The sequence below is a fragment of the Condylura cristata genome, unplaced genomic scaffold (genome assembly GCF_000260355.1).
Source record: "Condylura cristata isolate star-nosed mole 26May11 unplaced genomic scaffold, ConCri1.0 scaffold00021, whole genome shotgun sequence".
NCBI classification, from domain to species: Eukaryota; Metazoa; Chordata; class Mammalia; order Eulipotyphla; family Talpidae; genus Condylura; species Condylura cristata.
The window spans coordinates 23553685-23575018 of record NW_004567122.1 but is presented as its reverse complement, the minus strand read 5'-3'; the positions used below and the strand labels follow the sequence as shown (position 1 = coordinate 23575018).

At 48.6% G+C, this 21334-nt stretch overlaps 1 protein-coding gene across 3 annotated transcripts in view; it reads left to right on the top strand.

The window, feature by feature from the left end:
* The first annotated feature begins 496 nt into the window (after positions 1–496).
* The window catches only part of LOC101622273 (prolyl 4-hydroxylase subunit alpha-2), a 28150-nt gene continuing 7312 nt past the window's right edge, over positions 497–21334 (top strand). For all 3 annotated transcript variants that reach the window (XM_004686697.2, XM_004686698.2, XM_012727998.1), the window contains exons 1-10: positions 497–643; positions 8808–8931; positions 9591–9687; positions 10071–10222; positions 12623–12760; positions 14179–14418; positions 15531–15724; positions 16478–16654; positions 19258–19328; positions 19576–19675. In XM_004686697.2, coding sequence (XP_004686754.1) covers positions 8850–8931; positions 9591–9687; positions 10071–10222; positions 12623–12760; positions 14179–14418; positions 15531–15724; positions 16478–16654; positions 19258–19328; positions 19576–19675 — 1251 coding nt within the window. In that variant the 5' untranslated portion in view covers positions 497–643; positions 8808–8849. The remainder of the gene's footprint in view (positions 644–8807; positions 8932–9590; positions 9688–10070; positions 10223–12622; positions 12761–14178; positions 14419–15530; positions 15725–16477; positions 16655–19257; positions 19329–19575; positions 19676–21334) is intronic.

Genomic DNA, 21334 nt, shown 5'->3' with positions numbered 1-21334 from the left:
GCCCCGGGACCCGAGTGCGGGCTGGGGTCGCGGGGCGTTGCTTGTCGTCCGCGCGGGGCTCGGGAATTGGCGCGCGGGGGTCGCGCCGTCGACCTGGTCCCCACCCCGCGCCCGCCGCCCGGGTTCTACCCCCGTCTGGGCTACTGCCCCGCGGTGGCGTCCCCTGCCCGAGCTCGGGGTGGGTGACGAGGGCAGCGGCGCCCTTCCTCCTGGTTCCCTTGGCGGCCGCGCCGGGCGGGGAAATTGGCTGCCAGGTCGTGTCAGGCTCCCAGAGAACTAGCGGCCTGACCCCCGGGGCCCGAGGTCAGAGGCGGAGGCTGCGGGAGGGTAACGGGGTCTGGCCAGGCCCTGCCCAGAAAGGCGGCACTTTCGTCTTTCTGAGGGACTAGGAGCCTTTGGCCTTGGCCTGGCAGGGTCCAGCGTGGTGCCCATGAAGAGGGGTTGTTGAATAAGAAAGTTTCTTTTCCCAACTGACATCCTTTCTGTAGTTGTGATCCTTTCCCTCTGCAGCCCCCGAGTTCTGTGCTAATTGGTCAGCTGATTAGAGGAACAGTCTCTTCTGTGTGTCAGAAATTGAGGAGCCCCTAGAGGCTGGGGCTGACAGAGTGGAAGATCAGAGAAAGTCCAGGTTCAGAACAGTGCGGTGAGTGCTGTGCTGGGAGGGAGGATGGGTGTGGTTGAGGACAGAATGCTCCAGGCTAGAGGGCTTCCAGGAGGAGGTGACCTGTAGGCTGCTGGGTCTGAAGTAATGGTAACTGGCCCAGGTGAAGTCTGTGTAAATGGGAGCAGACCTGGACCCTGGGGGCAGGTGATGGGAGAAGAGACATTTTAGGGGATAACTGCCTATGGACTCTGCCCACCAGAGGTTCCAGTGAGAGGGCAATGCCTGGTATTGTTCCTTGTGTGTGGAGGGTGCCCAGTGACCCTCTGCAGTGGGAATGAGGATCAGAGCACTTCCTGCTTCAGGACAGCATAGGTGGGCCCTTGTTTGTGTTTTCATCTGACACCTTTAAGGTGGTGTTGGAGAATGTTAGTGAGACTGAGACTACTGTCTTGTAGAGTGACACCTCAGACATGTGCTTCTTGATGTAGATTCTCCTACGCCTCGCAACCTTACCCATTTACAGGAGGGCCTGGATCTGAGAACAAGGCTTGGGGGACATCACTTTGTAGAGTAGAACATTCTCAAAAGGCCCAGGGTTTGCAGAGGATGCACTGTCCACCTAAGAATTTATGGAATGTGTTTGCAAGTTTCTGCTGCTTCTCCGTTCAGGTCACATCTGGGAAAGCAGGTTCCATGGTTTAGTTCTCTATTAAATGAACCAAAATCTCCTTTGGCTTGTGTTCAAGCTGAAATGTCCAGGATATAGCCTCTCACTGTTAGTTGGCCTCAGCACTCAGTTCTGTTCATTTTTCCTCATTTCTGAGCTGTCTTGGCTTTGAATCCTTCAAGAGCTGTGTTTTCAGATGGTCAAGTGTGTCCACTCTGTGGCTCAGCCAGGGAAGCCACGTAGCAAGGATGGAGTGAGTTGGCTGGGGGCCTTATCCCAAGATGTTGTCATCCAGCACCACTCTAGTTTTCTTAGAGCTCAGCAGACCAATGTGATGATGTGACACCATCCATAGCTTGTGATGGGCTCATCAACTATGTTTCATACTCTGGAGTGGGGTGCCCAGGAGACTGCTCACTTTGCCACTGGTTTAGCCTGGCAATAGCTGATCTCTTTTCACTCCTTGAGTATCTCCAGCGTGCCTGATTTCTGCTTAGAGTATGCTGGGGGCTGGAATGAGGGAGGAGGGAGGAGAAGGTGGCAGCCGCACTGTCCTTGTGGGTAGCACAGCTCTCTGAGATTGCTGTTTCATGCTGGCAGCTGGCCATGTACCAGGGGAAGCACTGAGAGTGTGAATGCTCATCAGGAGAGACTGTGTGGGTGCAGCCCTGAGGAATGAACAAGGGAACATGGGGGTCTACTCATTTCCCAAGAAAACCTTTTGACTGCCCTCCCACATCCCTGGGAGGGTCTGAGATTGCATGCGAGACCTTGGCCGACTTGTGGCCACGCTGGCTGATAGTGTGTATTAGGCTGGCGGGTGTGTCCTTGACTCCTGGGATCTGTCAAGAGTTTAATTTTATGCAGATGGAGGTTGGCAGGAAATTCTGTGATGCAGGCACGTGCAAGCCCAGACAGAATGCTGGAGTTGAACTGAACTTCGGAAAAGTTGCTTATGTAGGCATTTTTGATTTTTTGCATTACCCCAGGGTGAGGGCTGGTGGTCTTTGGATTTGTGCTGGGTATGTGGAGTGAGGGGTAGTTTTTATTCTCAGGAGCAGAGGAGAATGAAAAGTCTGGATTAGACTTTTTGGAGCCTTAGAAGAGAATTTTTGTTTAGTGGTCATTGCAGAACAGAAGATAATAGTACTTGTGAATGAATATTCTAGCTCAGATGGGATCTGTCTGAGCCTACTCACAGACCAGCATCTGCTCTAGACCTTTTAGGAAGTGCTTGCGAGAGTATAACAGCACTGTACCTAGCACTCTTGGGAGGTAAAGGTGTAGTTGTGATTCTGACTCATGGCATATATCAACACTCTGAATAAACAGGTCAGAGACACAGATATACATGAGATCCTAGAGTACTGGTCCAGCTCATGCCTTTTGGCCAAAGAATTTTCCTTGGTGAGCTTAAGAGCAAGTGATGATCAGGTCAGTTTGCTGTCATACAAGACACCAGTCTCAGGCTTCGTTGGTGGCCTAGGGGTTAAGTTTCAGCACTGTCACTGCTGTGGCGTGAGTTACATCCCCAGACAGGGAGGTGACCCACATACGGTGCAGCAGACCTCTCCTGACCTGCCTGCTGCTCCCCTCAGCAGTGTATTCCAGCAAATCCCCATTCTGTATATGACGAATCCTTTTAACCCCCATACCTCTGGCCTATACCCCAAATCTACTACAAAAAAAAAATAAATAAAGACTTAAAAAAAAAAAAGACTGCAGTCTATCCTAAGTTAATGTCTCATTTATTCCAGCACTCTGGGACCTGGAGATTTCCAAGTATTTGCTTTGTTTTCATCTTCACTGTCCCTTAGAGTGTCTCCTCCCCAGGGATCAATTGGGACGCCGGCCCCTCTAGGTACACTGCTGCTCCTTCAGTACCCTCAGGGTTTATGGTTTATAAGTTGTACCCGGCACAGGGCTGCTTACTGATTTTCATCATCTCACTATCACCATTATTTATTTATTTATTTTCACTTTTTTCCCCCACCATTATTTAGGTGGATAAGTCAAGACTTAGAAAACCTGCAACTTGTTGAAAGGTCCCAAAGCTAGGAAGTGGTAGCAGAGCTGAGATGTCACTCTGGGGCTGTCTCATCCCATGGCAGGCGCCTACCCACTAGACTGTTCTGCCTTGCCCTGGACTGAGCTGGTCGCACACCTGTGAGGGCCACTGCTGTGCTATCTGAGGCTGGCGTGGCTGTCACCTGCATGATCCTGACTTCTGGTCCCATGTTGCTGTCCTCCCTCTGGTGGCATATAGCCAGTGATGTCCATCAGGCTGTTTTGTGAGTCTTTGTCTCAGGATGGCCACCTACTTGTACTACAGCTGTTACTGTAGAAGTGAATGGCAGCCACATCGATTGGAAAGTATATTTTGGTTGAGGCTTGGTCTTGCCATTGATCTGCTGTGGCAAGTTAGGTGTAGTAAGCCTCAATTATCTTTTATATCTATATATGAAATGGAGATGATTATGTAGCTTACAAGGTTTTGGTGAGGATTAGGTGGTAGAAATGAAAGGTTTTTGGAAACATCAATGGTGGTTCCCAGAAAACAGAGCCCGAGGCAGAGCTTAAATGAGTAATGCTTTATTGGAAGGGACACCACAGGGCAGCAAGGATGAAGGAAAAGAAAAGTAAGGCAGAGGATAGGAAGCACATACGAGTCGTGTTTTAACATGCCAGTCAGTCCGCACACAGATGTACTAGTTGTTCAGCCATACAGGACACTTCTGGGCAAGCGCTACAGAAGTTCCATGCCACAGAACAGGTTCCCAGTCGGGAGGCCTAAGAGGGAGCTTAACTACTCACTCTGTCTTACCATCTGCTCTCCAGAAGTCAGAATTGCCTCTTGAGGAACTAAATCCTCTTGTTCCTGCCTCTTGGTTGCACTACCAGACACCTTCCACAGCCACTTGGGAGGCCAGTGTGGCACCTCACTGGAATCTAGAAGTAGAGGGAGGAGCCAGAGATTTGGGACCTACATAGTTTCCTCCTCTGTTGGATCTGAGGCAGAATGAGCAACTCAGTGCCCTGGAGACAGGGAGGCTGAGAAAGTCTGACATGATATGTACATGATATGTCCAGGGCACCTACCTGTGATGTGTGGATGTTTTCCTCTTGTAGTTAACCCCCCCCCCTTTTTTTTCCTTTTATGAAGATAATATAACAGTGTGATATCCAGGGAGTGGGGAGGTTCCAGGTTTCCTGCCTCACCCTAATAAAGGGTAGTGTTGGGTAGGAGAACTAGAGAGGAGAAGGGAGAAGCAGAGATGGAGGGGGAAGAAGACCGGAGAAGGCACATGATGCAGAAAGACTTGCGAAGAAGTCACTGTTACAGGGAAGTCAGGATGTAGGCTGGAGGTGCTGGGATGAAAGAATTCACCAGAGACAGAGAACAGAAAAAGCAGATTTGTGGAAATGCAGTGGGCAGACAGGAGAGGTCTGCTGTGCATCATACAGTTCTCCCTCTATGAGTTCATGTCATCTAGAAGGCCCAGTGTCTGCCAAGACCATGACAGAAAACCACACTGGCTTCTGCCCATCTTTGCTGCTTTATTGCTTACATCTTGAAGCAGGAGACTGGTTGTGATGGTACTCAAGTGGGAAGTATAAATCAGTGTGTTCATGTGCAAAGGACAGAGAAGGCATTAGGATAGACAGGTGAAGATCTAGGCTGCATCATGTTCTCAGTGAAGGAGCATATTTTTCATGTGAGGTAGCAGTTGAAGATAGGAGAGCTGGAGTCATGAATTGGTACTGGAGAGGGTGATAAGGCCAGGTCTCAGTGAGTCAAAGAGGCTCTTAGAGCTTAAGGAGTTTGAACTGTATCCTGAGGACAGTGGAGAGCCCTTGGAGAGTTCTGAGGAAGAGAGCAAGGAGGAGCTTCAGTAAGCCCTGTTCTCCACTCTGCGGAACAACGGTGGAAGGGAGATCACATGACATGGCAGATCAGTTTAGGAGAGAATTAGGGTGGTTTAGATCAGGTTGAGGACTGAGATGACCTCCAGTAAGAAGAGTACGGCGCTTCCTATCCCTGGGGTACCCATGGAGGCAGCTGTGGACCCAAATGGACATTCCTGTACTACAGTGGCAAGGCCCCCCAGAACTCTGCACTGCTCTAGTCAGTTGAGCACACAGATCCCCTTGGATGCCCTCCCAGCGTTGGCCACACCAAGGGGAAGCAGAGTCACTGCTGGGGGCTCCCTGTTCAGGCAGGGTTTGCCCCTTCACACAAGACACTTGGTCTCTTATTCCATGCCAAGCAGGACCTGTTTGTTCTTAGTAAATCCATGTTCTGTCTCTAGGCTGTTAAATACATTGTTAAAACTCAAGCTGTTGCATTTGGGTTGCAGCTGTGAACTTGGCAGCCGTGCTTGCCTGATGAAATAGGGGAGAAACTTAGGCCCTGTTGGTTTGCAGCTGGAAACATCTTTTCATGGCCATTTGGCCAGGTTGTAAATGTCCTTTCCAAAGAGCAGGCTTGTTGGGGCCTCCGACTGTATGTCTTGGACTTGCCCTGTGCTTAAAAACAGTGGTGCTCACCCAGTGGGTGAATCACAGTCATGGGGGTTTGGCAGGCTTTGGAGGACCTGCCCCCAGGGTCCAAACGAGGGCTGTCTTTGGAGAGGGGCCTACTGCGTTTGTTTCTTTTCATTTTAAGTGTATTATAAGCTATTTAAAATTTTTCCTGTAGCATTCCATGTAGAAAAAGTAGGACATACAAATAAACATGAAGAGAAAAAAATTGCCATGATATAGCTCTGTTCTTACGTATATACATACGTATTATAGATATAAATTTCTCCTTGCAAAGAAAAAATCATAGAGAACTTTGCTTGAGGTCCTGCTTTTTCATTGAACATTACACTTTGATCTTCTCTCCCTGCTAACATACATACAGTGTCACTCTTACATAATGCATAGCAATCCATTGTATGAAAGAAACATAGAATCTTCTCTTGTAGTGTCCTAACTTGAGCAAGTGTTTGATGAAGTATTTTTTGTTGGGTGCCTGGTAATGGGCCAGACATTGTTGTAAACTTTGGAATGCAGCTCAGATAAAACAAAGGGGCTTGATGTTCCTTTGTTAGAAAAGGAGGTTTGACCCCACCCATTTCTAGGCCTGTTCAGCTTGGATTTCTGAGATTCCTGGGAGGGCTTTTGGCATCACTGTACACTTTGTAGGGGTACATACACTCTTATGTCCTGTTTTCTAAGCATATGAGTAGAGGTATGAGATAGGATGAGATAGGGTAGGTGTGGGTAGTAGGTCTTCCCACATTGTGGGTCACAGTCTTTCTTGGATGCTGCCTCCTTCCAACCTGATGGTGATTAGATGACTTTTTGTACAAAGCCTTGGATCAGGAAATGGGGTGGGACTCTGAGGCTCCCCTGCCTGAGGTAGCATTGTTGATTGAGGTTGTTGGATGGCTGCTCTGGTGCCTAGCAGAGGACTGCTACAGGAGTATTTTGCAGACTCTTGGCAAGCCTTCTCCCAGAACCCCACCTGTAAATTTTTGGGACTCCAGGCTCAGATTAATGAATAGGCTCAGTCTAAGACAACTAAGACATTCCAGAGAAATGATAGCTGGTTTTCATGTAGTGAAGGAAACTGGTTGCTTTTTCCTGAGTGTTGTAAGGCACCAACCATGAACCATATCACTAGGGCGATTTGAAAGGAGGAGAGTGGCTTCTCCTTCCCCTGACATCTGATCTCTGAGGAGGTGTGCCACTGCAACTGGTTACATAGCAAGGAGAAGCTTTGGGGCCTCTATTTCTGACCATGCCTTGTCTGGTCTCCCGACCACCCCATCCTGAGGGGCAGATAGATAATGGCTCCAGCAGTGTCCACAGATACAGCCTTCTGGCCCTGCGTTTTTACTGTCCCTTCCTGTATGCACATACAGAAGGGGCCCTCCTGGGCTAGTCAAGCTTCTAGAAGCAAGGTTCCAGGCCTTCTGAAATCCGGGGCTGGAGAGGTAGTGTGGTACGACCTAGGAGCACCCTGCATCTGGAACAGAGAGGACCTGGCCTCCACCTCAGTGCTACTGCGGGCCCACTCACCTCAGTGACTTGCTTTTCCTCTGCTGACCTAATCTCTAATGGGTTCCTTAACCCCATACTCCCTTCCCTCCAGCTGATTCTGGTTTGAAAGATCTCATTCTGTGTGTCTCTATACACAGGATGGGCTTGCTGAAGGGCTCTGCCAGGCAATTGGCTGGGGCATGAACAAATGGAACTGTCATTTAATACCACCTTTTCCTGATAGAGGATACAGGAAGGGGTTGCAGTTGGGCTTTTCTGAGCCTAACTGGAACCACAGTGGATTGGAGTTTCTTCTGAAAGGTGAGGTGAGAATGGTACAAGTGACTGTGTTTCGTGAACCATGGCAGGTAAAACACTGGTGATCTGGCATTTGTCAGCTCAGACTTAGAATTCTGTCTGATAAAGCTTACGATTAGTGTGCATGTGTGTGTGTGTTGGGGGTGGTATTTGTATTTTCTTAATTTCCTCTCAGTAAATTTCCAATAGGGCTTGACTGAAGTAGAGTAGGAAGAGGAGGGACTGGCAGCGCTGGGGCTCTGTGGGTGCCGGTCCTCAAGCATGCTTGTGCTGAGTGGCCGGGGGGGCAGCGCCTGTCTGAGCTGCTGCTGGGTACCTCTGCCAGTGGGGCTTGCCTCAGGTCGTGCCTGCTGTCTTCAGAGCTGGTGCTAGTATTTCAAGGTTGATGAGAAGACAGCGGTTGGCCTCCTACCCATGTGAGCAGCCCAGCCCAGCCCAAGGTTTTGGCTCTGTGTGGCTGATTCCTTTTTGTGTCCTGAGTGCCGAGTGCTGGGCCTGGTATATGTGAGTCTTTAGTAAATATTTGTGAATGGCGTCCTGCCAGTGAGGGCTGTGTCTGCGGAGAAACCTTACTACAGGAAGAGCAGTGTCTGCCCAGAGTACTGACTCTCCTGCCTGTTCTCACTCTGCCCAGTGGTGGACTGGCAGGGGGCAGTTTTATTCCTTTTCTGTCTGCCCAGTCGTCTGAAGTATACTCACTTTGGCAGTAGTTAACCTGGAGCATTCTGTGTCAGGTTCTCTGACACTGTCGTGCCAATACTGTGGCCCTTGTAGTGGATAGGGGCTGTGCTTTAGATTTGGGACCCTACCCTTGATGACCCTGAGACTGCCCTGGCTCATGTGTCAGAAAGGAAGACTGAAACAGACAAGCACTCTGTAAAACAAAAGGGGTGGGCCAGACTCTTGGACTGATTCTAGAACTGCTGATTCTACTAGTCCCCTGTGCAATTCAGCCTTTTCATCTGGCCAGTGGTCACTAGTCTCTCCCAATAATATGTCACCTCCCAGAGCAGACATAGAACTTAATACACATAACTGTTCCACGCCCTGGTCTCCACACTGGTGATTCTGAATATCTTTCTTAGCTTCTGTGTGCTAGGTTAGCATTTCCCTGTTTTAATGTGTGTAGCTGTGCACATTACATTTGTGCCACTTCTCCTAAGTCGCTTTTCCCCTCTGTTTATCCAGTGACCAACCCTGACTGCCCTACAGCCACTGCTCTCTGTGACCATGAAACCTCAGGTATCTACATTGCTGATGGCCTGGTTTGGTGTCCTGGGCTGTGTGCAGGCGGAATTCTTCACTTCTATTGGTATGTGCCAGCAGGACTTTTGTCTACGCAAGCTATTCTTGGCTCAGGAGCCAGGAGTGTCACTGCCTGAGGCTTACTCTTATTCAAGGTAGATGGCTTCATCCACGGTTTTGACCAGTTCTAAGGAGAGTAGAAGTTGAAGAGTTGTCATTTCCCCCTCTGAAGCCCTGACTTGAATCTTCTGTTACCTCAGCTGACCCCACCCCCACCCCCACAACCATGTCCTTCCTGGGAAGTTCAGGTTGCTCCTAGGCTGTGTGACATTTTTACTGGTCTTTGCACTGGACCAAAGAGTAGTTCTGAGTAGAGAATTCTCTGTGGCTAGTAGATTCACCTGCTCCTCTCTTCTGACCTAAAGTCTCAGAGCTTATTTCCATGTGATAGAGTCCCCAGGGTTTTCATCCCCCAGCTGGATGGCAATAGGAGAAGATTTGGAGTTTCTTCCTTCAGCTATCCCCATGCCCTTAGCTCAGCATCTTGGAGCCTTTGCTTCTCTTTTCCTGAAGGAGGGGACAGGACCATGTAAATTCCTACTCAGCTCCTGGTCCCCATGATAGGACCTGGGCACAGGGGATTCATCTCTGTGCTGGTGTTTGATGCCTCAGGGAAGGGGGCTGACGACCTTACTTAATTCTCACCGGCTCTTCTCTCCCTTCCAGGGCACATGACAGACCTGATTTATGCAGAGAAGGACCTGGTGCAGTCGCTGAAGGACTACATCCTTGTGGAGGAAGCCAAGCTCTCCAAGATAAAGAGGTTTCCAGTGTCCTAAGTTTCCATGCCCACCCTGAGTCGTCCCTCCTACTCCCCAGCAGTCCATTCAGGATACCCATTGTAGATGTCCATGAGAGGGTGATTTGAGGCTAACATGAGTCTGCTTCATGCTAGTCTTTCACAGTGGCTAGATATGTGCGCTAAGGACTCATGGCTTTTCCTTGTATTTAACTGTTTTTTTTTTTTTTTGTACTAAGAGGCTTCCCAGCTCCTTATCTAGATTAAAGGGCTGGTATGTAGTGAGTTCACATATTTTTTCTTTTGCCTTTTGATAAAAAGAGTCCTCAGTCTCAACAGTGAAATCACCACAAAATTACCTGTGGTGTGGGTTACAGGTTGGTCTTCCTTTTCCTCTGATTCCACAGCTGGGCCAACAAAATGGAAGAACTGACCAGTAAGTCAGCTGCCGATCCTGAGGGCTACCTGGCCCACCCAGTGAATGCCTATAAACTGGTGAAGCGGCTGAACACAGACTGGCTGGCCCTGGAGGACCTTGTCCTACAGAACTCAGCTGCAGGTGAGGGGAGGTCTGCAGGTGTTGGATGTGCCTGCACCTGGGGGGCCACGTGGCTGACACTGTCTTGATTGTGGGTGTTGGTGGGTGTGTAGCAGTGGACACAGGCCCTGCTAATCCATGGCTCTCTGCCTGTTCTGTGGGGATCTGGCCATTGGCTGTCCCTGTATCTTAGTATGTTAATAACCATCAGTGCTTGCCTTTCCCTAATGTTTTTCACTTCCCCTTTTTCTCTTTTTCTAATTATATTTTAGTAATACATGTTTTTTATGAAAAAGGTGGTGAACAAATAATCACATATGAAAATTATAATTTTTAATCAACAGTTTAGTAGGAAACCCTACCAAAATCCCAGTCTTTCCACTTATGAATAAAAATTTAAAACTATTGGAACCATATATATATGCCAGGCAAAGCAATCTATCAGTTATTAGATAAACGATTTAACAAAAGTGAGCTAAGTGGGTGGAATGGTGGGCTCTGGGCACACAGGGGACATGGGCTTCATCCTAATTGATTCCCATTCATATCATTTTCAAATCAAACATAAGCGGGTGACAGATTTGTTACCGTATGTTAGCATATACAGTTTTCCTGAAATTTTCGGCTTTTCTTCATGACTACCACATGTTCTTATGCAGTGTGGTTTTAATGGCTACCTACTAATCTTTCATGCTGAGGTGGTGTAAATCTGGTCAAGACATTGGACGCTGGACTATTCCCCCAAATTAACAGTAATCTTGTTATAGATCTTTGTGCTGCCCATTAAGAATCAACCCCTAGGAATGCTATTAGTAGGTCAGATTATGAACGTTTATAAAGCATTCACTCTGGTAGTACTTTCTAATACTTTCCTCTTTACTGGAGATGGTGGGGTGACCCTGACTCTCAGCCCAGCCAATCAGCCCCCTGGACTTTGTTGATTAATTTTAGACTAGTTGTCTCTCTAGCTGAGACATTTCAGCCCCTGTGGCCAGACTGGGCTGGGCTTGGCTGGAGGCAGGGTGGCCTCTGGGGAGGGACTGGTGAGCTCAGCCAGGCTGGAGCTGTGCCCAGTGAGCTCACTGCCTCCAGAAGCCATGACTGCCTTTTCCCAGGCCCTACTCCTCCTCCAGCCTCAGCCTGGAGCTCAGAATCAGCTGCTTTGCTTGCACTGCAGGAGACTCAGCCTGTTCAAAAGAGCGCCTCATCTCCAGTCCTGTTCTCTACCCCTCACCCCCACCATCGACATCTGGCTCCTTTGGAAAATCTTGTAATGACTTGAAGGAGACAGGACAAGCTCACAGAGCAATAGGTTGTTTTCACCTCTGACTTTTAGTATTCTTGACCTTGAAATGACGGGGACACACAGATATTGTGGCTTTTTTCTAGGGGATGTGTTCTTTCCCTTGAATTTTAAGCTATTCAGAGCCCCTGACCATGTAGCCATGAGGAAGACAGGGTTGCAGCTTCTTGGTCCCTGGGTCCCCAGGCATGAGAAGGAGTAGGTGTTTGAGCCTGTGGTCATGAGTAGGTATCTGGGGATACTCTGTTCAGTGGAAGAGGCCAGGAAGACATGACCTTAGAGTTTGCCCCAATACTTAACTCACAGGTGAACTGAAAGCCCTGAATCATCATGGGAGGGCCGGGCCCCTACCTAGATTGCTGAGATTGCAGGAGATGCTAGAACAGCCTCCTTGAGATGCTTCTATAGTCTCTATGGAATTCTCATAGATCTAGACTGTGATCTTGAACACCACAATTAGGAAGCTAATAGCAGGTCTGAATGGAGGGAGTTCCCTAGAGAATACAGTGAGGTCCAGTGTGATCTTTCAAGGAACTGTGCTGGGTTCCTGCAGTACCACTCCGTGCTTGGCCTGGCCAGATGCTTCTGCCTACCCTAATCCAGAGAGTGGAGACAGCAACAATACTAATGCCTCCAGGCCATTTGGGCTCCCTGGGGTGACCACCTCTGTCCTTGGGATCCTCAACCTGAGATGCAGGCTGGAAGTTTGGCCAGCCCGGAAATCCTGGGTCTAGGTTTTCCATTCTGTTCTGTGGGTCTGTAAGTCTTCCCTTGTGCCCCTCTAAATTAGCCTTCCTGTCTTATGTTCCTACCAGGTCTGATTGGATGCTTTGAAGTCAAAATTCCCATACCCCCACGTTAAACAACGTGAAGAGCAATTTCTATTCAGTTCTCAGTGAGCAGCATAAAAGCATTCGGTACAGTGAGGAGTGAGAAAGGACAGACTTGCGTGCACTAGAGCCATCAGGGAGGGCTTCCTGGTGGAAGGGGAAATGCCTTCAAGGGAAGAGGAAGGGCTGTTGTACTAGTCAATACCTTCTATCAGTATCTCTAGTCCGGGAAGGAATTCTGCCCCTGGATGGAGGGTAAACTTGTTCTTTGTTCTCACTCCTTGGAAGGTTTTATTGCCAACCTCTCAATGCAGCGGCAGTTCTTTCCCACGGATGAGGATGAAACAGGGGCTGCCAAGGCCCTGATGAGACTTCAGGACACATACAAGCTGGACCCAGACACAATTTCCAAAGGGGAACTTCCAGGTAACTAACTGCTGTAAGCTTTGCCTGACCAGGGTGTGTCTCTGCAGAGTTGGAACCAGTGCCAGCTCATATTCTCTGCCCTCATGTGCACCCTCACTTCTGGAGGGGAGCCCCTCAGTTTTCCTGGTAACAGCTTCCCCTTCTCCCGACAGTCACTTCCCCTCAACCCTTGCCCCCATCCATGTGTTTGCCCAGACCCTCAGCTCCAGCATCTAGGGAGGACTCCCTTGGCCTCTGCCCCCAGGGTTTATACTCCCACCCACTGCTTTCTTCTTCTTTTTTCTAAGATTTGTTTTTATTTATGCATACAAGAACTGGGATACATGCCAGAGGTAAGGGTGAGGGTGAGAGGATTACCAGAGACGAGTGGGGAGCAGAACAGGCAGATCTACTGAAATACACTGCTGAGGGGAGCAGTGGATAAGAGGTCTGTTGTGCCACGTGGATCAGCTCCCTGGACGGGGATGAAACTCATGCAGCAGCTGGCTATACTTTGCTAGTACTGAGTCTTTAAATCCTGCATCACCAGGGAGGCCTCTCTGCTTGCTTCTTACCCAAGACTGACCTCTGGTCTTGCTGCCTTGGGTCTCTGTGCCTTTAGCTAGGGTCTCTGTCCCTCTGCATTCTGTGTCAGCCTCTGGGTTCTTTCCCCTAAGAGGACTTGCATCTCTTAGAGATAGCCCCCTCCTGTAGGATCCAAAGCCCTTTTCAATTTCTGTAACTGATTGTTTCCTTTTCTCAGCAGAAGACCTGTCTATGGGTAAAGGATCTGCTGAATTGATTTTCACCAGGTTCCTGCCACCTAACGGCCAGAACTGGCACTGCAGTTATTTATTTATTTTTTTGGTTCTTGGCCTCTCGGTGTCTGTCACACTGCTCCAGCTGCTCTTTGTCTTATCACAGTTCCTTTACAGTTAGTCACTGCTTGCCCTTATTGATAAGGCTCTCTGGGCCTCAGCCACTTTCTCCACCATTTCCACAGACCTTCCTAGAAGTGATTATCTCTGTTTTTGCCTTAAGCTGCCACCTCAGTTTTTTAGTCATCAAATTTTTCTTCCCTTCAGATTCATGTTGCTGGCTGCCCAGTAAACATCTCCTATGTGGTTCACATGACCTTTGTATGCCCCTGAACACTAATTCTTGGAGGCATCCTGGGGTCTTCCAAAACAAGCTCCCCTTCCCATGCGGTGGGGGGGTGGGGGGGGGAGAAGAGTCTAAGACTAGAAGATTAGTTGTAACCCAGCCTGCTTGCGCCCGGCACCTTACCTGTGGCCCTCTAGGTGTGTGGTCTGAAGACCTGGCGGGACTCCGCTGGGATGGTGCCCCTGTTCCACTGCCCAGGCTCTCTTTGATGTGGGAATTCCATCTCTCTCATCAGAGGCTCTTTGGAACCTGATGGTTTCCCTCTCCTGCTGCAGGAACCAAATACCAGGCAGTGCTGAGTGTGGACGATTGCTTTGGGATGGGTCGCGTGGCCTACAATGAAGGGGACTATTACCACACAGTGTTGTGGATGGAGCAGGTGCTAAAGCAGCTTGATGCTGGAGAGGAGGCCACCACAAGTAAGGCCCAGGCGCTAGACTACCTGAGTTATGCTGTCTTCCAGTTGGGCGACTTCTACCGTGCCCTGGAGCTCACCCGCCGCCTGCTCTCTCTTGGTAAGGTTCTAGGGAACAGGATGACGTGGACAGGAACTGGCAGAAGGTCCATTCTCCTGTCCGCTAGTTAGTGACTAACACCTTACTGTGTTAAAGCCCAGTTCACCTGCCAATTAGCTTATTATCCACTTTAGTTTAGGTCTTAGCCCTCTCCCATTTGCTGATGGTTATACTCAGAACTGTGTGACCGTACACACTTCTTTCTAAAATAAGGGCCGAGAACTGCAGGCCTTCACTGCATCAGCATTTCTAGAGGTAAGCTGTACTTTGGAGTTGTTCACTGACAGTGACCTCACCTGAGGTCTTATGGGTGGAACTTGCCAAACCATTGTGCTATTGAACTAAAAGAGCACTAGGTCTTTAAAGTCTATCAACTCCATTCCTTAACTGATATCATACATTGGAGATACAGGATTTCACAGATAAACAGAAATCTCTTGTGTACTGCTTTTCACGGGTCCTGAGTCATAGATATCAGCTAGCATATGCATATCTGATGTAGGATGACAACTTTGTAGATTCTGACACATTTGTAAGTGGCTTGAGTGGGGACACATGGATTCCTGTTTTATATTTATCTTAACCTAAATCTCTCACATCTTTGGGTCTCTGTTTCCTTATCTGAGAAAGGACACAGTAATCCTGCCTGCTGGCTCCTTCATGTGAGACCCGCTAGATGAAATAGTGACAGAGTCACCTAGCTACTCTATGAGCCAGTATCTCAGCCCGCCTTCAAATGGTGGCCGGAGTGTCATGTGGTCCCCAGTAATGGATTCGTCTAGGGGTCAGATGTAACTGCACACAGCCAACTGAGGGAAAGAGAGGCAGAATCTATATCCTTGGGCTCTCCAGGGAGCCCTGTGGTAGGGAGAGTCACCCTGGTGACTGGTAAAGCAGCTCCCTTCTGCTGCTTCCTCTTATCTCTGATCAGAGCAGAGAGCCTCTTTTGGTTTTTCTGCTCTGCCCAGTGAACCTTGTGTTGGTGCTGTGGATGGCAACATGCAGCATGCAAGTGAGCTGCTGGGAGAGAAAATGCTTACAGGATAATTTCTCTAAATGACCTAACAGATGTTTGTGGTTTCCTTTTCCTCCTTGTTCTTTGCTTTTGCTAGACCCGAGCCATGAACGAGCTGGAGGGAATCTGCGGTACTTTGAACGGTTGTTGGAGGAGGAAAGAGAGAAAAACTTATCAAATCAGACAGAAGCTGAGCTAGCAACCCAGGAAGGCATCTATGAGAGGCCACTGGACTACCTGCCTGAGAGGGACGTCTATGAGAGCCTCTGTCGTGGGGAGGGTGTCAAACTGGTGAGGCACATGGTTGGGTCAGGAGCCCAGTTCTAGACCTCAACTTCAACTTTGAACAGGCAGATTTGGGGAGAAGGTTTCCCTCTGTATGTTGTTCTGTCAGCATCGTCCCCAGCTCTTTTGGAACATCTGTTGAAGGTGATGTCTAGGTGCTCTGAGGTGTAGATCAGGAAACTGTCTCCTGTGAGACTCCACATAAAGTTTCTGACCATTCAGTTATTACTGGGCACCCCTCCCACCCCAACATGCCCATTCTGCCTGACTCTGTTGTGAAGAAAACCACGGGATGGCTGTGCCTCAGGCCCCAAGGGCAGGAACGTCTTCGAAGCAAACAGATGGCAGTTGCTAAAGCTTCATATTGGTCCCACTGACCTTGGAAATTGCTGGAATTCCAGTGTTTCCTCAAGGAAACTCAGGCGTGAAGCACACTCTTGGCCTTTTCTGTGCCCATACTTTGCTCCCCTTTCTCCACCCGGATGGCTTCTCCCCTGCTCTAGTCTACAGACCTACTCACATCTCTGTGAAAGGGATGAAGGCATACCTTCTACCACTGGACTTGTGAGTAGGAGATATTCTTGGGAGAGAACTATTGCGTGATTTGTCTCCAGTACATGGGGTGTCATTTCATGCCAGTCCAGGCAAGAGGCTTTTGTTTACTTCTGTAACATGGTGGGAGGAAGCAGCTGCTGGATATGGGGTATGAGATGGGCTAGGAATCACTCAGCTCAGGGCCTGTTGCTTCTTGTTTCCCAGACACCCCAGAGGCAGAAAAGACTTTTCTGTAGATACCACCATGGCAACAGGACGCCACAGCTGCTGATTGCCCCCTTTAAAGAGGAGGATGAGTGGGACACGCCACACATCGTCAGGTACTACGATGTCATGTCTGATGAGGAAATTGAGAGGATCAAGGAGATTGCAAAACCCAAAGTAAGTGTCTTCTGTAGGTCCCTCTTAGGTTACTCATCCCTGGTACCATGGGGCAGTTTGGTTGCTCACTCAGCTGGCCTTGATGGAGGCTGTCTGCGGGCTAGTGAGGTACTATAGACTCACTTTGGTCCTGTGAGTCCAGAGGGCAGAGAACTAAGAACCCACATCAACAGCCAGGGTTATAGCTGGTTATGGATTATTTCTCTTTTGGTTTTTAGCTTATTTTGGGGGGTTGTCCAGACAGTATTACACTTACAAATAAGGAAACTTTTTCTCCTTCCTGATACTTATAGTTCCTTTATTTTTACTGTCGTATTGAACTGATCAAAACTTTTAAAGCATTATTAAAATAGACATTCTTGGATGTGGTATTTCACAACAAGTGTGCAGTTGGCTGTTGGCTTTGTATTACATTTCTTTATGTGATAAAGTTATTCTTCTATTCTAGTTCATGAGGGATTAACTATTTGCTGCCATGTCTTCACCCTTCCCCTTTCACTGATGATTAGCAGGGGGGATTTGGCTTGAGACACTGTTGCTCTACTCCTAATGGGATTGTAATAGCCAGGAGGCCCAGCAGAGACATCTAAATTAGGTTCCTATTCTGGCACCTGGGCCTAGTCCTAAAATGACCTTGACTCATTCTGTAGGTGATGCAGAGATTAGATCAGCTATTGGTATCATTAATGTGGCTGAAGGAGGTTCTAGTCGGTGTGTGTGGAGAATGGGGACAAAAACCCCTACCTGCTTACACTCTCTCGGTTGGCTCTGTAGTCCCCCAGGGAAAAAAACTGTTCTCCTGGTTGCCAGAATAGAGGAAAATAGTCTCCCGGGAGATTCCTCATTTGTCCCTGTGACATAGGCACTGAAACATTTCTTTGTACATGTGCGTTCATGTGGGAGGGCATGTCCCTGTGTGTGGCAGGGGCAGTGCGGGTGGAGAGTGTCAAGAAAACTTGTCTTTGAACCGAAGCCATGTGAAGAGCCAAACATGTTCACCATCACAAGCTGACCTCTCCTTTCCGGAGTCCGTGAGGGACAGATGCTATGCTAGCTTTGAAGTAGGGCTCATGAGCTTAACTTGGCGTCCGAGGAATGCCTGGCAGCTGCCTTTATGTCCCCCGCCTATTTTCAAAATAGCTCTGTCTGTCCAAAGGAGCAAAGCACAGCTGCCCAGAGACTCAGCGTGGGCTTCAGGCCAGCACAAGGCCCCAGTGTGAGGGGGAGGTCTAGCTGTAGCTCCAGTTCATCAGAGAGGGAGCATGAGTGGAAGTTCAGGAAGGGCCTGCAGCCTCTTTGCTGGGTGCAGGGCTGTTTTGTGAGAACAAGTTGCATCAGCAGTGACCAGTTTGGTTAATTTTACCTCCTCACCAGACTTCTGTTCTATCCACATCTCTCTGTTCCTTCTGCCATTACCTGCCCAGGCCACCCGGTGCCCTGACTTCTCCCTTAGGCTCCTCACTGGCCTCCTTGTTCCCACACTGGACCTTCTTTAGTCAGCTCCATGAGGTGTCCACATGGATTGTTTTTACATTCAGATTGTGAGGGTCCTTCCCTTGTATAAAACCTTTGCTTTCCTGTTCCTATAGTGTTCCCCCTACTTGGCTAACTCCTGCTAACCCTTCAGGTTCCAGCTAGGTGGTTCCCTCCTTGAGGAAACCACTCTTGACCCTATAGACATTAAACTTACCCTTCCAGCTCTTCCCGTGATCTGATTTTCTGCCTTCCCCACCAACTGAATTATATGAGAGCGGGGGGCCATATCTTGGCCCTCAGCCTCATGCCAGGCACATAGTAGGTACTCACTAAGTATCTATTGAAATTAGGTGAGTGCTGTTGAGTGGGGTTCTCTGGGTCTTTGTACTTCTGGTGCAAGTTGTTAGGATAGTGGGTGCTAGTTCTAGGCAGCAGGTCCTTCCTGGGAGTATGTCTGTCTGGAGCTGGGGCTGTGTGTATATGTGAAGTGTGCTGGGTGGGGGAGGGGCATGTGGCCTCTAGGCAGCAGTTCACTTATTTCAGCTTGTAGAGTCCTTACCTGATTTTTATCTGCCCTTAGGAGGCTCCTAAGGGAGTGAAAACTGTGCCTCCTGTCTTGGCTTCTTGCAGCTGTGGGAATTCAGTGTGAGCTGGTGCATCAGGAGAATATTTGAGTAGGTTTTTTTAGTAGAGGAGGCTGCTCAGGTTCCCAAGGTTGTGGACTCTGTCAAGTTGAGAAGAACCTGCAAAGTTCAGTCTGGATGTGGTGGGAACAGCCAAGTGCAGTCTATGCTCAGATGGGCTGATGTGTGGTGTGGTGAGAAAAGCACTGTCCAGGCAGATGGGTGGCTGGACAAAGCAGGTGATGGCCTAATTCCACAGCAGCACAGATCTCGGTGGGAGCTGGGGTGGCCAGTCACCTGCAGGGCAACAGCCAGCTTCTGACAGCAGAGCAGGAATGTGGCAACCTCAGACTCATGCCCAGGTTGGCTTCTGGGATCTTGGAGACTTGGCTGGCGCTGTGCCAGCAAACATCCCCCACTGCTTGGACTGGCAGAGCTGGTCCTGGTCTCTTCAGGAAAACACTCCAGTCCAAGAAGGATAAGTCTGTTCTTCTTGCCTTTCAGCTTGCACGAGCCACTGTTCGTGATCCCAAGACAGGCGTTCTTACAGTTGCCAGCTACAGGGTTTCTAAAAGGTTAGCAAAGGTGATGGTGGTGGTGTGGCGGTGGTGGCAGTGGCAGAGTGGCTGCTCACTTCCCAACTCCAGAGCCTCCCAGTCCTTATTCAAGGGATGGTTTGGCCTGGCCTGGCCTTCCTGCTAGCACCTCTTCCACCTGGAGAACTCGCCGGGTGCTGCCTGTTAAGTGTTGGTTCTGGGGAGTGCAGAACCTCATCTAGGCATGTTTTCCTAACCTCCCTTTTTTCCCTTTATTTTTATCCAGCTCCTGGTTGGAGGAGGAGGATGACCCAGTTATAGCTCGAGTGAATCTTCGGATGCAGCATATCACAGGACTAACAGTAAAGACTGCAGAATTGTTGCAGGTATGAAATTGGTCGATGAGGCCTGTGATTGCACAAGGTGTATTTCTGGCTAAGTGACGCCTGAGGCCAATCCTAGGAAGGGTTGGCCAATAAACTGAACATGACTGAACAGTGAATGTGGGGTGACCTACTGGGAAACCAGAATTAAGCCTGCTTGCCAACATCCAACAGTTTGCATTGAACGAAAGTGCTTGTATAGCTCCTGTGTGCCCAAGTGTCAGGCTAGGACCTAGGGATCTGTGGTGGGCATGGCAGGCCCATTCCTGTTTTCTAACCATAGAAACAGAAATCCTGAGTTATCCAGGGATACCTCTAAGAAAGCTGTATCTTCAGAGGTCCTGGTTCTGAGTCACAATCCAGTGCATTTGGAGAGAAAATGTTCTGTGACACATTTGTAGGAGAAGTGAGAAGCATGGATTGGTTAGTTGGTGAGGGTGTAGAATGCTCTTTTCCAAGTGGATCACTGATTTCTTGCCTTTATTTCAAAGGTAAGGTTGTGAGGACACCTTGCAGCACCTTGCTGAACAGTTTTGGGTAAAGCTCCTAGTAATGTATCTTTTCACCTATTACGTGCAAATCAACACTGGTTTTCCTCCTTTCTGAACATTGGAACTTTTGGGTTCTGTGGTAAAGTGATGACCCGAGACATGGTCAGTTGTCTAGAGTTTCCTGGATGTTTCTCTGTGACCAGGTTTTGTTTAAGGATTATACCCTTCACCTTTAGGTTTGGCATTTGGGCCTGACTTACCATAGATCTCATGAGAATATCAAATTGAAGGTCACTTGGAAAGGAACTTTAGCCTGGACACAGCAAAGAGGAAGCAAGCAGCATTCCTTTCCTTGCCTGCCCCCACCCACAGAAAACAGATTTCAAAGGTGATTTATGGGTTTTGTGACATTCACCATGTTTTAAAAACATGCTGATTATCTTACAAATGGATTTTTAAAATTTTTATAGTCTTTTCAGTTCAGACCAACTTAGTATTCTCTAATTTTTAAGTCCTATAAACAAGTACATCAATATAGAACTTCAGTCACATGTCCCACTCCCCTGTATATGGGGACACCATCATTTTAAAAGCTCTAGGTATCATTTTAAAAGTTCTGTAATTAATACTTTCCTGGAACAGGTTTTTTTGTTTGTTTGTTTGTTTTAAAGACATCTGACATCTGCACTTGATGTATGTCAAAGCTGGTGTTAGGATTCCCACGTCCCTAATTGAGTCATCAGCAGTCTGCTTGACTGGCTGATTCTATACTTTCTATACCCTGGCTGAGAGGCTGAGAAGAATGGGTGGTACCTGTGCCCCTGTTGCACTGCCTGGCTTCCCAGTGGCACCCTTGGCATGCTGGCTGACATGCACCTTCAGAAATCATCAGTGCTATCCTTGGACTGGCTTTCCTACCACAAGTCTGGCTTCATCTTACCTAGCCTCTAGTCATACTGTAGTTCAGCTGATGCTGGGGATCTGAACGCCAGAATTCTTAGGAGGGGATATTCTTACATTAAGGCTCTTGTGGAAGATCCAGGCTACAGCTTGCAAGGAATGAGACATCATTTCTGTTTACGTCCTTCCTCTAGAAATATTCATGTCCTTCCCTTTGCTAGTCTGCAGTATTGAAAACTTTGATCCTGCATGATCCAGGGGGCAGGAATCC